The following is a 15,042-nucleotide window of genomic DNA, read 5'->3' on the forward strand; positions in this document are numbered from 1 at the left end:
GAGGCAAGCTCAACTCCAGAGCCTCTTCTCCAAAGACCCTTCCCCAGCCTCCTCCCCACCCACCACTGCCAGGAACCCAGTGCTAGAGAAGAGACTTCCCAGCTCATCACTGGAGACCAAGGCTGGGCACTGTGGAGGTGTGGCCAGGGAATGGGCTGGGCCTCGCAGGGGCGGGGCTAAGGCTGTGTACTTGACTGTGTGGTCTAGGGGACCCCACTCCAGAAGGGTGACCTCTCCTGCGCGGCTGCCTACGCCTCTGCAGGACAGAACGCAGCATGAGATGGTCTCTGGGCACCAGCCACAGCCCCGCCTGGACAAGGCTGCTTCTAACAGGTGCGTGAGAGACAAGGGCCGCACTCACGGGTTGGGGACAAAGAGGAGACATCCCTGGGGAGGGAGAGAGTCTTTATCCAAATCAGAGACGCCCCCACTCTGAGTTCTGACTCTGGTCATGTTACAGCCCACGCAGCATGGGCAACCCACACACAAGAGCTCTTGAAATCCCCAAGAGGCCCCTGTGATTGACCCCTTTTACAAAGGAGTAAAGTGAGGCTCAGATAGGGGTGGGGTCACTTGCTCAAGAGCAGGTGGCTGGCAAAGGCAAAGTAAGAGTTCAGTACCCCCATGCCAGCCCCTTTCCACCAGAGCACCCTGTCTGACCCTAGCTACCCATATCTAATAATAATTTTTCAATAACAACAATAACAACGAAAATAGTATAACAATCATAATAAAAGGAGGCCATTGTGACGGAGTACTTCTACATGTCAGCCTCTTCTAAGTGCTTTCATGTAGTAACATTTAATTCTTAACCCCAGAAGGCTAGAGTTACACAAGCCCCATTTCATAGAGCGGGAAACTGAGACACAAAGAGGTTATGGGTCCTCCCCAGGCCACACAGCTTGAAAGTAACAGAAGGACTTGACTCCAGATGATCTGGCCACCAAGACCACACTTTCCAGAAGCCACCCACATTTACCTCTTGGAAAGTAAATGAATTGCTTCTTTTTCCAGGCCTCAAAAAGTCCAGTTCTGTGTAATTTCAAAACCTCAGCCACAGCTGAGAACTTCACTTCTGCCCCAGCTCGGACCTGGGCCAGGCTGCAGTGAGGATGTAGTGGGATGTGGTGGGCCTTGTTTCTATGTCTCTCTGTGTCCTTTCTCCCCACCCAGAGGTCTGTGCCCACCCCCTCCACCCCCCAAGGCCATGGGTAGAGGAGAGGAAGGCAAGGAGGGTGCAGGAAGGTTTCAACTTGGCTACTGTAGTGGTAAGGTGGGGACAAGGCCTTCTGTGTGGCTGAGGCATGATGCTGGGATCTTCCTGGGCGGGGAATCTACCCAGCAAGTCGCCTCCTATGGGGCTTTTTGCCAGGACAGGCTCCAGAGATGCCCCCATTCGGAGCTCTGACTGGCTCCTTCAGCGGCATTCACACTGGCTCATGGAAAACTCGTGGACATCTCTGTTGTCCCACCAAACGCAGGAGGTGTGGACCACATCCATCCTGCCCACTCCGCCTCCATCTGTCACCTGAAGACTTACAGGTCTAAGTTCCCACAAACTCCACGGCACACATCTCCAGCACTCCAAGAGGTTCCCTTGGAGCACCACCCCCCATCACTTAGCAGGAGGTGGAGGAAAATCCCAGCCCCAGTGGGGACCTCCAGTCCCCCAGAAAACCTCACTCTGAGCCATCTCCTCTTCTCCATGAGCTTTCAGCCTTCTCTCTTGGCAGGGGTAGAGTGGCTAGTGCTGGCAGAACTGGTGATGGGTAACCCCTGTTAGCTGGGCTTCCCTGGTGGCTCAGATGGAAAAGAATCTGCCTGCAATGCAGGTGGACCCAGGTTCAGTCCCTGGGTTGGGAAGATCCCCTGGAGAAGGGAATGGCAACCCACTCCAGTATTCTTGCTTGGAGAATTCCACGGACAGGGGAGTCTGGCGAGCCACAGTCCTTGGGGTTGCAAAGAGTCAGACATGACTGAGTGACTAATAGAACAACAACCCCTGTTAGCTAGACCTCAGTTGGGAATGGGGAGTTCTTGGTGTCTGTTGTTTTGTTCTCAGCCTCTGGAACCTTCGGGGAGATTCTGCGGCAATGGAAGTCAAGTTTAACATTCTGCTGTATTTATATTTATATATAGTGATTCAAGGAACTGTTCTGGGGTCAAATAGGGAAAAACTGAATAGTGACTTTTTCTCATTTGATTGAAGGTTAGAAATGAAATAAAATAGCCATGCTCCAGGCAAGTAGGACTTCTGGAATTATCTCTATGGTTGTAGAGATAATATATATATTATATATATATAGGTTATATATTATTATATATTATATATATATTATATAGATTTTATAGGTATTGTGTATATATATATACATGCAATATATATTGCATGTACATGCTAAGTTGCTTCAGTTGTGTCCAGCTGTCTGCAACCCCATGGCTTTAGCCTGCCAGGCTCCTCTGTCCATGGGATTTTCTATGCAAGAATATTGGAGTGGGTTGCCATACCCTCCTCCAAGGGATCTTCCTGACCCAGTGATTGAACCCTTGTCTCCTGCATTGACAGGCAGATTCTTTACCACTGAGCCACCTGAGAAGCCCCTCCTTTCTATTCATTATCACCCTTGTCACATCAGCTCTCCACGGCACTCATTCTCACCAGCGTGGGAAGGGTTGGCGGCTGGGGCAGCATCTTGCCTTTGGGCCCATTGCTCACTTGCTCTCTCTTCTCCCTCCAACCCTGCTACAAGGCACCCTGCTCACATTCAGCACCTGCTCTGCCTCGTTGGAGCTGCCCTCCTCTGTGTCTCTGGACCCCTTGACCGAAGGAGCCGATGCCCACCTGCCAGTCCCCAGAAGCCTGGATGGGGTTCTTTCCACTTCTTGGTTCCGAGGGCATGAAGTCCGGCCAGAAGCCATGATCTTCTCTGCCGAGGGCCTCCCAGGGCCTGGCCACACTGGCCGGGAGACGCTGGACACCCAGGGCAGCCTGATCATCAGAAACGTGACGACTTTAGATGCGGGCAGCTACACGGTGGTGATGGAAACCAGCGCAGGGCGCAGGAGTGCGACGGAGCAGATACAGGTCAAGGGTGAGTTCACTCCCCATCCCTCCACGGCGGGGCGGGAGGGACAGAGTTCTCAGTCCGCAGAACTTAGAATAGCAACTAATTTTTTTTAAGCTCAAGATTCTTGTGAACAGTTCTGGTCTCAGCTAATTTTAGCCGGGCTCACTCCAGCGTCTGCAGTCAGCCAGTTCGGAAGGATTGCCTGGGCACTGGTGCGGGATGGCCTCCTTTCTATGTCTGGCAATGGCCTGGCTGGTAGTTGGGGCGATGGCGGTAACTGGGCCAAGAGCCTTCCCATCCTCCAGCCCGTAGCCTGAGCTCGTTCTCTTATCAAAGGAGCAGAAGCTGCAAGGCTCTGGAGGCCCAGGCTCAGAACCAGCCTGCCAGTACTTCCGCCATTGGAAGTATTGGCCAAAGTGAGTCACGTGACCGGCTTTGCTCCAATGGGAGGGAAATAGGCTGAGGTCCATCAGTCTGGGCTTCCCAGGGGTCTCAGTGGTAAAGAACCCGCCTGCCAATGCAGGAGGCATAAGAGACCGGATTCGATCCCTGGGTCGGGAGGATCCCCTGGAGGAGGAAACGGCAACCCACTCCAGTATTGGTGCCTGGGAAATCCCATGGACAGAGGAGCCTGGCAGGCTGCAGGCCATGGAGTCACAACATTCGGACTCGATTTTGCAACTAAACCACCACCACCATCAGTCTACATTTATGTGATTTGAGGGCCAGTTCTTCTAGAAGCCTACTCTGCCTAAAGCGTGTACAGACTCTGAAACCCAAACCACCTGCGTGGAGTCCTTGCTCCTTCACTTCCTAGCCATGTCCCTTTGCAAAGTGGCTTGCCCTCTGTGGGCTTCAGCATCCTCCTCTGTAAAAATAGAATCATGGTAGACCCTCCCTTGTAGGAGTGCTGTGAGGAACAAGCGAATTAATCCACACCAAATACCTAGAACAGTGCCTGGCACCTGTTGCCAAAACCTTGGTTCTCTGTGTGCGATGCCAGGTAAAAATACAGAGACAGGGTTTTGGAGGAAAGAGAAAGAGTAGCTTTATTTCTTTGCCAGTCAAAGAGGGAACACAGCAGGCTACTCCATTAAGAACTGTGTCCCCGCTGAAGGGGGTAGTGAGGAGTTTTATAATCTTTATAATGGGCCTCATGGTCTGGGGTATGTGATAAGGATCAAAGTAAGGGAGGTCTTGTATTCTTCTTCCTTTTGTAGAGTTTCAAAACAGTCCTAGTTGACATCAGGCAGCTCAGTGACTCTGCCTTTCTGTCTCTCAGGGTTATTGGCCCATTATCTTCTTTCTGAAAGGAAGAATGCTATAGAGGATTGTTACAAGAAGTGTAGGGGAATGTGAATCCCAGGTGCAGGGTGTACCTCACATAGAGTCTGAGAGTGGTTAAGGAATTAGCTTTGTAAAAGGCAGCAGGCCTTGCTACATGCTCAGTGCATCAGTAGCAGTTAAACTAGGATTGCTTAACTCTTTCAGGCCAGTGTATGCTATTTCCCCAGCCTGTTCATTGGTTCCTTATTTTCCTTCCTTATCAGAAGAGTCTCATTTCTATCTTTGCTGCCATGCACAGAGTAAGCAAATATTTGCCATGAGTATTTCAGGGGACTTGACCTCTTTGAGCCCTTGTTTTCCCATTAAAAGGATGATAACAAATTTGAAATCTACCCCGTAGGGTTGTTGTGAGGATTAAACAAATAAATCCAGTGGTTTTCAAGTTTTTTAAATCATGACCCAGTATGTTCATATATCTACACATCACAAGTCACTTGCCTTTACAAGTGTCATAAAATAACAATTATTGCTAAGTGTGATGCATTCTGATACTTTCTTTAACATCTCATTTCACATTTTAAGTGCTGATTATTCACTCAATGTGCTCAGTCATGTCTGATTCTTTGGGACCCCATGGACTGCAGCCCTAAATGCTTATTATAACCTACTAAAACAACCTATTAAATGACTTCACCCAAGCATGGGTCTTATTCATAACATAACAAGCCAGTAATATAACGAGCTGTAGTTACCATGTGTTTAGAACGGTGCTTGACTCATAGTAAGAGTCCAATCTAGATGGCTATTACATCAATTCTTTTTTTAAAAAATAATTTTACTTATTTTTGGCTGTGCTGGGTCTTCATTGCTGTGTGGGTTTTTCTCTAGTTGCACTGAGTGGGGGCTACTCTCTGGTTGTGGTGTGTGGGCTTCTCCTGCCGTGGCTTCTGTTCTTGCCAAGCACAGGATCTAGGTGCTTGGGCGTCAGTAGTTGTGGCTCATGGGCTCTAGAGCACAAGCTCAGTAGTTGTAGTACAGGGGCTTAGTTGCTCTGTGGCATGTGGGATCTTGCCAGACTAGGGATCGAACCTGTGTCTTCTGCATTGGCAGGCAGATTCTTTGCCCTGAGCCATGAGGGAAGCCCCTACATTGATTCTTATTTCCACACCCGTGGGTTCTTTCTCCTCCTGCAAGGCTTAGCTTAGGCACCGCCTCCTCCAGGAAGACTTCTCTGAGCTCCTTGGCTGGATTGAAGTTTTTTTTTTCACTTTTCATATTGCACTGAATGGTAATCAGCTCCATATGAAGGTCCCCAGCACTCACCATGACATCATATCCAAATCCCAGCTGTGCCTCTCTCTCTCTGACCATGAGTCCTGGCCCTAGGACCCCCAGACCTCAGAGTCTTTCACCTGAAAACAAAAAAAAAAAATAAAGAACTATGGTGAGGAGGTGGGGAGGGGAGCTTCCCTGGTGGCTCAGCGGTAAAGAATCTGCTTGCCAATGCAGGAGATGTGGGTTCCATCCCTGGGTCAGGAAGATCCCCTGGAGAAGGAAATGGCAACGGATTCCAGTATTCTTGCCTGGGAAATCCCCTGGACAGAGGAGCCTGGTGAGCTACAGTCCATGGGGGTCACAAAGAGTCGGACACGACTTAGTGACTCAATAATAACAACAAATGGTGAGGATGATGTATGCTGTCTGTAAGGAGCCCTCCCAGTAGCCAATGGCCCAGGCCCCAAGCCTTGGAGGACCCCTTGACTACCACCACCCTCACCTACATCCAATCTATCAGCAAATCCTGTGGACTCTACCTGCAAAATAATCCAGAATCTAGCCACTCCTCCAGAAGCTCCTTGGCTTCTACCCTGGTCCAGCTGAGGGCAGGGGACCTGGGGTATTTATATGCCAGTCCACACTGGTCACTGTGGGAGGCTGTGTGCCCACTCTCCAGTGCTTTGGCTGCTGCTTCCATGAGCAGAGCAGGCTCTGGCAGCCAGTGAATGCCCTGAAGCCACAAATGCAGTGTTGGCAGTCATATGTGTTGAGGACAGCTCAGCTCCATCCAGTGTCTGGATCAACAGTGGGCACAGACCAGGCCCTCCAAACATGTTGATGAATGAATGAATGAGCGAGTAAATGAATGAACAGATGCCTCTGTGGGGAACAGAGGAAGTGCTCGGCCTCTCTGAGCAGTCTCCACCCATGTGACCTTGCTTCCTTGTTTGCACAGCCACCTATGATGGGGTGCAGCTGGTGACATTCCCAGGAAATAAACAAGGTGTCCTCCGGAGTGAACTCAACTACTCTGTGATCCTGCAGTGGGCGGCTTTAATCACACCTGAACCTGTGCTCCGGTGGACCTTCAATGGGAGACCTCGTGGAACTGGAGAAAGACTGATTGTCCACAGGTTGTCCATGAAGGATCTGGGCACCTACTTATGCTTGGCCGAGAACAGCCAAGGAGTGTACCTCTCCCAGCCTGTGACTATCATGCTGCCACGTGAGTCTCCCACCCTCACCCCAGACCCCTGCTCAGTGGCCAGCTTTCCTGATACCACTGAGCCACTTTCTGTGAGCAATTCCCTATGAGACCCTTTATAATCAAGGTGACATCCCATTCTTTCATCCTCCTGGCAGAGTGGGGATTATTAGCCCATTTTACAGATGAGAAGCTGTGGCCTATAAAGACTTGAATGCTCGTGAAAGCCCAGGGCAGGATCTGGAACCAGCTGTCTGGGTCCTCCTGGCTCCAATCACTTTCTACTCTGTGAGTTTGAGAAGTCTCTTTGCCTCTCTGAATCTCAGCACCTGCCAGAGGAAAAATGAAGGTGATAATACAACCAGTGGTTCCAAGCACAGGCTTTGGGAATTTGAATTCTGGCTCCACTACTAGCTGGCTGTGTGACTCTGGGCCAGTGCCTTGACTTCTCTGTGCTTCAGTTTCCTCAGTATTCTGAGGAATATACACTTGGAAAATAATAGTGCCTACCCCAAAATGTAGCTGTGAGCGTTCAGTGTGATAGGCAAGTGAATAGCTTAAAATAGGGGCGCCTAGCACTGTGGAACACTAGTGAGTGCTCAATAAACATGAACTAGTATCATTGCTATGATTAGTATTATCCATATTATTATTACTTTTGTGCCTATTGCCGGAGGCAAGAGTGTGTACAGAGGCTCAGGTGGCAATCACAAGATGAGCCAGCTATTGGGATTAAAAAAAGTGGTTGGGGAGCCAGTCAAAGTGGAGTTCAGTTTCTACCACTGTGCCTTCTTGGCTGGGTGACTTAGGACAAGTGGTGCTCCTTCTCTGGAGCTTCAGTTTCCTCCTGTGTATAACCAAGGTGATCATGTAGACCGCTACAAAATTGCTGTTAAGGACCTGAAATGGTAAATGCCAGAAGCTAGCAGAAAATCAGTCAGCTGGTGCTTTAAATAGCAGCAGTTACCGTGTATGTTATTTTTAGTAGTTCTACTCATAGAGTGGTGAAGAGGAGCTGCCTAGAGAAGAGGGGGAGGCATGTAGGCAGCAGGAATCACTTGAGCCAAGGTCCAGAGCAAGGGAAGGATGGAGACGGTGGAAAGCCTGGCTTGGCTACATTCCTAGAGCTGCTTCCTCTCCCCAGCCATGGTTCAGTGGGAAGTTTCAGGATTTGATTTTAGGTAATTTATTGGGAGAAAAAATATAAATCTTGGAGCACCTGGTGACCCTGATACACTCACTGAGAATGACAGTACTTCTAAGACCCCCTTTCCTTGTTCATAAACTGTTCAGGAAATGTTTATTGAGCACCTATTATGTGACTGGCCTATGCTGGGCAGTGCTGAGGACAGTTGGTAACAGAAACAGTCCTAGTCCTGCCATCACAGGACTTCTTACTGCATCACAGTGCAGTAGGGGACAGACCTGTCCACAAACAATAATGACCAGAGTGGGCAGAGCTGGGGTGGGAGAACTCAAAGGGCTGTGAGACCCAAGGGGACGCCCGACCCAGCAAGGGAATCAGGAAGGGCTTCCTGGAAGAGGGGACATCTGAGTTGGTACTAGGACACATAGAAATTGTCCAGGCCAGGGGGAGAAAAATGGCATTCCAGGGGCACAGATAAAGGCTTGGAAGTAGGAGAGGGAAGTAGAAAATTAAGTAGAATCCAACAAAGCTTGGTTATAAATGTAGAGGGTAGAGAGAGATGAGACTGGCCAGATGCAGGTTCTTGAAGGTCAAGGTGAAGTCCTGGAAAGCCATGGGAAGGTTCTGAGCAGGAGAGGAACAGGGTCAAGTGTGGACTTTACAAAGACCCCTCTGGGGACTTCCCTGGTTGTCCAGTGGTTACGACTCTGTCCTTCCAATGCAGGGGGCACAGGTTTGATCCCTGGTCAGGGAACTAAGATCCCACATAATGAGATGTGGCAAAAAAAAAAAAAGAAAGAAGAAAGAAACCCTCTGGCTTCTATGTGGTGATGAGATGGGTTGCGGAGACTGAAATGGGAGAGTGGGGAGGAAGCTGGGGTGGAGACAGGGAGGATGGGGGAGGAGGTGGAATGGCGGGGCAAGTGGGGGTATTTAGGGAGGGTGTCTCCTCCAGTCTCTCCCCTTCTTGGTTCCCAGAAGCTGACGTGGAACCCACAGAACCTGCACCCATCTCTCGGAATCCCCCGCTCTCCCTGTCAGGAGGCTCTGCCATTGCTCTTGTCGTGGCCGCATCTGTGGTAGGCTTGGTGCTGGTTGGAAGCGTGCTCCTCACCGTCATCCAGAAGCTAAGGTGCCTGCCTTCCCTTCCTCCCATCCACTCAGCTCCACAAGGCACAGAGCTCGCTCTGCAGCAAGACTGAAGCCAAACCAACAACCTTATCCCAGGGACCATAAAGTCCACTCAGAGAGGATGACATGGACCCCCAATGTGCCCCACCTACCTAGTCAGTTCCCAAAGTAGCCCAGGGAAACAAAGAGACAGGAGACGGTCCTGGAGCTGGATTCAAATCCCTGTTCTGTCACTTACCCAAAGTGAGGCCATGGCAAGTCGCCACCCACCCTGGGCCTCAGTTTCAGTTCAGTTCAGTTCGGTTGCTCAGTCATGTCCGAATCTTTGTGACCCCATGAACCGCAGCATGCCAGGCCTCCCTATCCATCATCAACTCCCAGAGTTTACCCAAACCCATGCCCATTGAGTCAGTGATGCCCTCTAACCATCTCATCCTCTGTCGTCCCCTTCTCCGCCTGCCCTCAACCCTTCCCAACATCAGGGTCTTTTCAAATGAGTCAGCTCTTCATATCAGGTGGCCAAAATATTGGAGTTTCAGCGTTAGCATCAGTCCTTCCAATGAACATCCAGGATTGATTTCCTTTAGGATGGACTGGTTGGATCTCCTTGCAGAGACTCTCTGGGGACTCTCAAGAGTCTACTCCAAAACCACAGTTCAGAAGCATTAATTCTTCAGCGCTGAGCTTTCTTTATAGTCCAACTCTCACATCCATACATGACTACTGGAAAAACCATAGCCTTGACTAGATGGACCTTTTTGGCAAAGTAATGTCTCTGCTTTTTAATATGCTGTCTAGGTTGGTCATAACTTTCCTTCCAAGGAGTAAGCATCTTTTAATTTCATGGCTGCAATCACCATCTGCAGTGATTTTGGAGGCCCCCCACAAAAAAAAGTCTCTCACTGTTTCCACTGTTTCCCCATCTATTTCCCATGAAGTGATGGGACTGGATGCCATGATCTTAGTTTTCTGAATGTTGAGCTTTATGCCAACTTTTTCACTCTCCTGTTTCACTTTCATCAAGAGGCTCTTTAGTTCTTCTTCACTTTCTGCCATAAGGGTGGTGTCATCTGCATATCTGAGGTTATTGATATTTCTCCCAGCAATCTCGATTCCAGCTTGTACTTCTTCCAGCGCAGCGTTTCTCATGATGTACACTGCATATTAAGTTAAATAAGCAGGCTGACAACATGAAGCCTTGACGTACTCCTTTTCCTATTTGGAACCAGTCTGTTGTTCCATGTCCAGCTCTAACTGTTGCTTCCTGACTTGCATACAGGTTTCTCAAGGGGCAGGTCAGGTGGTCTGGTATTTCCATCTCTTTCAGAATTTTCCACAGTTTACATGATCCACACAGTCAAAGGCTTTGGCATAGTCAGTAAAGCAAAAATAGATGCTTCTCTGGAACTCTCTTGCTTTTTTGATGACCCAGAGAATGTTGGCAATTTGATCTCTGGTTCCTCTGCCTTTTCTAAATCCAGCTTGAACACCTGGAAGTTCACGGTTCACATATTGCTAAAGCCTGGCTTGGAGAATTTTGAGCATTACTTTACTAGTGTGTGAGATGAGTGCAATTGTGTGGTAGTTTGAGCATACTTTGGCATTGCCTTTCTTTGGAATAGGAATGAAAACTGACCTTTTCCAGTCCTGTGGCCACTGCTGAGTTTTCCAAATTTGCTGACATATTGAGTGCAGCACTTTCACAGCATCTTTCAGGATTTGAAATAGCTCAACTGGAATTCCATCACCTCCACTAGCTTTGTTCGTAGTGATGCTTCCTAAGGCCCACTTGACTTCACATTCCAGGATGTCTGGCTCTAGGTGAGTGATCACACTATCGTGATTATCTGGGTCGTGAATATCTTTTTTGTACAGTTCTTCTGTGTGTTCTTGCCACCTCTTCTTAATATCTTCTGCTTCTGTTAGGTCCATACCATTTCTGTCCTTTATTGAGCCCATCTTAGCATGAAATGTTCCCTTGGTATCTCTAATTTTCTTGAAGAGATCTCTAGTCTTCCTAATCTATTGTTTTCCTCAATTTATTTGCATTGATTGCTGAGGAAGGCTTCCTTATCTCTCCTGGATATTCTTTGAAACTCTGCATTCAAATGGGTATATCTTTCCTTTTCTCCTTTGCTTTTCGCTTCTCTTCTTTTCACAGCTATTTGTAAGGCCTCCTCAGACAGCCATTTTGCTTTTTTGCATTTCTTTTTCTTGGGGATGGTCTTGATCCCTGTCTCCTGTACAATGTCATGAACCTCTGTCCACAGTTCATCAGGCACTCTGTCTATCAGATCTAGTCCCTTAAATCTATTTCTCACTTCCACTGTGTAGTCATCAGGGATTTGATTTAGGTCATACCTGAATGGTCTAGTGGTTTTCCCCACTTTCATCAATTTCAGTCTGAATTTGCAATAAGGAGTTCATGATCTGAGCCACAGTCAGCTCCCAGTCTTGTTTTTGCTGCTTGTATAGAGCTTCTCCATCTTTGACTGCAAAGAATATAATCAATCTGATTTCAGTGTCGACCATCTGGTGATGTCCATGTGTAGAGTCTTCTCTTGTGTTGTTGGAAGAGGGTGTTTGCTATGACCAGTGCGTTCTCTTGGCAAAACTCTATTAGCCTTTGCCCTGCTTCATTCTGTACTCCAAGGCCAAATTTGCCTGTTACTCCACATTTGCCTGTTATTCCTGTTTCTTGACTTCCTACTTTTGCATTCCAGTCCCCTATAATGAAAAGGACATCTTTTTTGGGTGTCAGTTCTAAAAGATCTTGTAGGTCTTCATAGAACCATTCAACTTCCGCTTCTTCAGTGTTACTGGTCGGGGTATAGACTTGATATTGAATGGTTTGCCTTGGAAACGAACAGAGATCATTCTGTTGTTTTTGAGATTGCATCCAAGTACTGCATTTTGGACTCTCTTGTTGACCATGATGGCTACTCCATTTCTTCTAAGGGAATCCTGCCCACAGTAGTAGATATAATGGTCATCTGAGTTAAATTCACCCATTCCAGTCCATCTTAGTTTGCTGATTCCTAGAATGTTGATGTTCACTCTTGCCATCTCCTGTTTGACCACTGAACGATTTGCCTTGATTCATGGACCTAACATTCCAGGTTCCTATGCAATGTTGCTCTTTACAGCATCGGACCTTGTTTCCATCACCAGTCACATCCACAACTGGGTGTTGTTTTTGCTTTAACTCCATCCCTTCATTCTTTCTGGAGTTATTTCTCCACTGATCTCCAGTAGCATACTTGGCAGCTACCGACCTGGGGAGTTCATCTTTCAGTGTCCTATCTCTTTGCCTTTTCATACTGTTCATGGGGTTCTCAAGGCAAGAATACTGAAGTGGTTTGCCATTCTCTTCTCCAGTGGACCATTCTGTCAGACCTCTCCACCCTGACCCGTCTGTCTTGGGTGGCCCCATATGGCATGGCTTAGTTTCATTGAGTTAGACAAGCTGTGGTCCGTGTGATCAGATTGGCTAGTTGTCTGTGATTGTGGTTTCAGTCTGTCTGCCCTCTGATGCCCTTTCTCAGCGCCCACTGTCTTACTTGGGTTTCTCTTACGTGGGGTATCTCTTCACAGCTGCTCCAGCAAAGCGCAGCTGCTTCTCCTTACCTTGGACGTGGGGTAGCCTCTCGGCCGCCACCCCGACCTTTGACGTGGGGTAGCAGCAGTCTCCAGACAAGAGGGGTCTGGACTGAGAAGCACCCCAAGAAGGCCTGCCAAACCCACCAAACCCAAGGGCCAAGGGAGATTCCCCTGTAGGTTTGCAGTGAAGTTCTTGGACCCTGCCGCCTTAAGCTCATCCTAGCTCTGCCATATGCTAGCTTGTGGGACTCCGGGTGACCCCTTTAACTGCTCTGTGCTCATCTGTAAAACAGGGATAATGGTAATATAATATCTGCCTCAAAGAGTAGGTGTGTGAGGGACTTCCCTGGTCCAATGGCTAAGATACCGTGCTCCCAATGCAGGGGTCGTGGGTTCAATCTCTTGTCTGGGAACTAAGATCCCACATGCCACAACTTAACAGTTGAGTTCACATGCCCCCATGGGGCAACTAAGACCCGGCACAGCCAAATAAATAAATTAAATTAAAAAAAAATTTTTTTAAATAAAGGGTAGATGTGGGACCTCCCTGGTGATCCAGTTGTTTAGACTCCATGCTTCCACTGTAGGGAGCATGGGTTTGATCCCTGGTCAGGGAACTAAGACCCCACATGTGGCCAAAAAATAAAAATAAATAAATACTAAAAAAAAAAAAAAACAGGGTAGATGTGTGGATTACATAAAATGGTGGGAGTGAGATACTGTTAATATTGCCTGGCACATGGTGAGCCTTCAAAGAATGTCAGCCACGTGTATTATTATTATGGCTATTTTTGTTATTATTATTATTATTTTCTCTCCATTGTAGGTCTGGCTGACAAGAGATGGGTGAACCATTTGGGGTATTTTTCAGTTTAAATAAATTGAATAAAAATAAAAATACAAACAAATGAATCTAGACAAAAGGAGACATTACAAGCAGATCTTAATCATGAATTTTTCCATGGTATTAAAATACTAACAGCTATGTTGCCATATCCAGTCAAAATATACCTTTTGTGGAACATGTGTACATTTCTGTTCAGTATATAATTAGTAGTGGAATTTCACAGTTGTAGAATATGTATATCTTCAGCTTTTATCTAGCAGTTTTTATAAAACCATTTGGGAGCATCGATAACTGTTTTCCAATCAAATTCGATGTATTTTCAGACAGTGGTTTCCACAGTGAAATACTACGTAGTAGGACTTCCCTGGTGATCCAGTGGATAGGACCCTGTGCTTCCAATGCAGGGGACGTGGGTTCAGTCCCTGGTTGGGGAATTAAGAGCCCACATGCCATTTGGCATGGCTGAGAACAGGCTCCTGGGCTCTGAAGTCCCTATTTCCAATCATTCTACTGCCCCATTGCTCCCTCCCTGGAGCCAGTCCCCCCTCCCATTGCCCCCTCCTATGTCAGGGGGTTGTCCTTGTGTTCATGTACATAAGCTAAAAGCAAGTTACAGAGAGGGCAAGTGATTTGCCCAAAGTCACACAGCCACATCCGATGCCAGCTCAAGTCTGCCCAATGCCAAAGCCTGTTTCTTAGACTAGCACTGTCCAAGAACACTCTCTGGTGATGGAAGTGTCTATATCTGTACTGTCCACTACAATATTATCCAACACAAGTGGTTATTGAGCCCTTGAAATGGATATCATGTAACTGAGGAACTGCATTTTTAAATTGATTTTTAATTAATTTTAATTTATATATCCACCCATGGCTAATGGCTATTGCATTGGACAGTGCAACCCAAACTCCTAATTGTTAGAAAATAGTAATAATAAATCCCCCAGCAGCCATATGTGTATATTACTGACTCCATGGCAGTTCTGGGATCCTTGCCCTGATCTATCCAGGGGTCCAGATTTGCTCAGAAACCCCTAATATTTAACCAGATCCTCTCCTACCTGAGGCATCCCACCCTCCCACATCCCTCTACTGTAAAGGACAAATGAATCATTTCCTGCCTGGGCAACGGTGAAGACAGCTGGTTCCCTGGGTCTCAGAGTTGACTGCAGCTGCCACTCAGCTACCAGCTAGAGAACAGCTGAGAGTCATTACGATAGTCCTCCCTCACTAAAAATAAATTGTGTGCATTTTCCCAAAGAGATTTCCTGACCACCTCTGTTATAAATTCACTCGCCTGGTTGAACTTGCCCATAGGACTGTTCTGCTTTATAGTACTTAGCGTATTATGTGATTAAATATTTATTGGTTATACCAATTGATAATTTAACAATTATCTCCATGATAGGGCTTCCCAGGGGGGCTCCAGTGGTAAAGAATCCACCTGCCAAGCAAGAGATTTGGGTTCAGTCCCTGAGTT

General features: G+C 47.6%; 1 protein-coding gene across 3 annotated transcripts; it reads left to right on the forward strand.

The window, feature by feature from the left end:
* The first annotated feature begins 139 nt into the window (after positions 1–139).
* On the forward strand, positions 140–14,816 carry IGSF23 (immunoglobulin superfamily member 23). 3 transcript variants are annotated; one of them, XM_043436155.1, is made up of 5 exons: positions 140–333; positions 2,751–3,092; positions 6,589–6,858; positions 8,963–9,116; positions 13,542–14,816. In XM_043436155.1, the coding sequence occupies exons 1-5, from the start codon at positions 276–278 to the stop codon at positions 13,549–13,551; spliced, it is 834 nt and encodes a 277-aa protein (XP_043292090.1). In that variant the 5' UTR covers positions 140–275; the 3' UTR covers positions 13,552–14,816. The 3 variants fall into 3 exon arrangements, with proteins under 3 accessions (XP_043292090.1, XP_043292089.1, XP_043292088.1); XM_043436154.1 differs by lacking the exon at positions 13,542–14,816 and adding an exon at positions 12,710–13,188; XM_043436153.1 differs by lacking the exon at positions 13,542–14,816 and having other exon boundaries at positions 8,963–9,456.
* The last annotated feature ends 226 nt before the right edge of the window (positions 14,817–15,042 follow it).

The sequence above is a fragment of the Cervus canadensis genome, chromosome 18 (genome assembly GCF_019320065.1).
Source record: "Cervus canadensis isolate Bull #8, Minnesota chromosome 18, ASM1932006v1, whole genome shotgun sequence".
Lineage (NCBI taxonomy): Eukaryota > Metazoa > Chordata > Mammalia > Artiodactyla > Cervidae > Cervus > Cervus canadensis.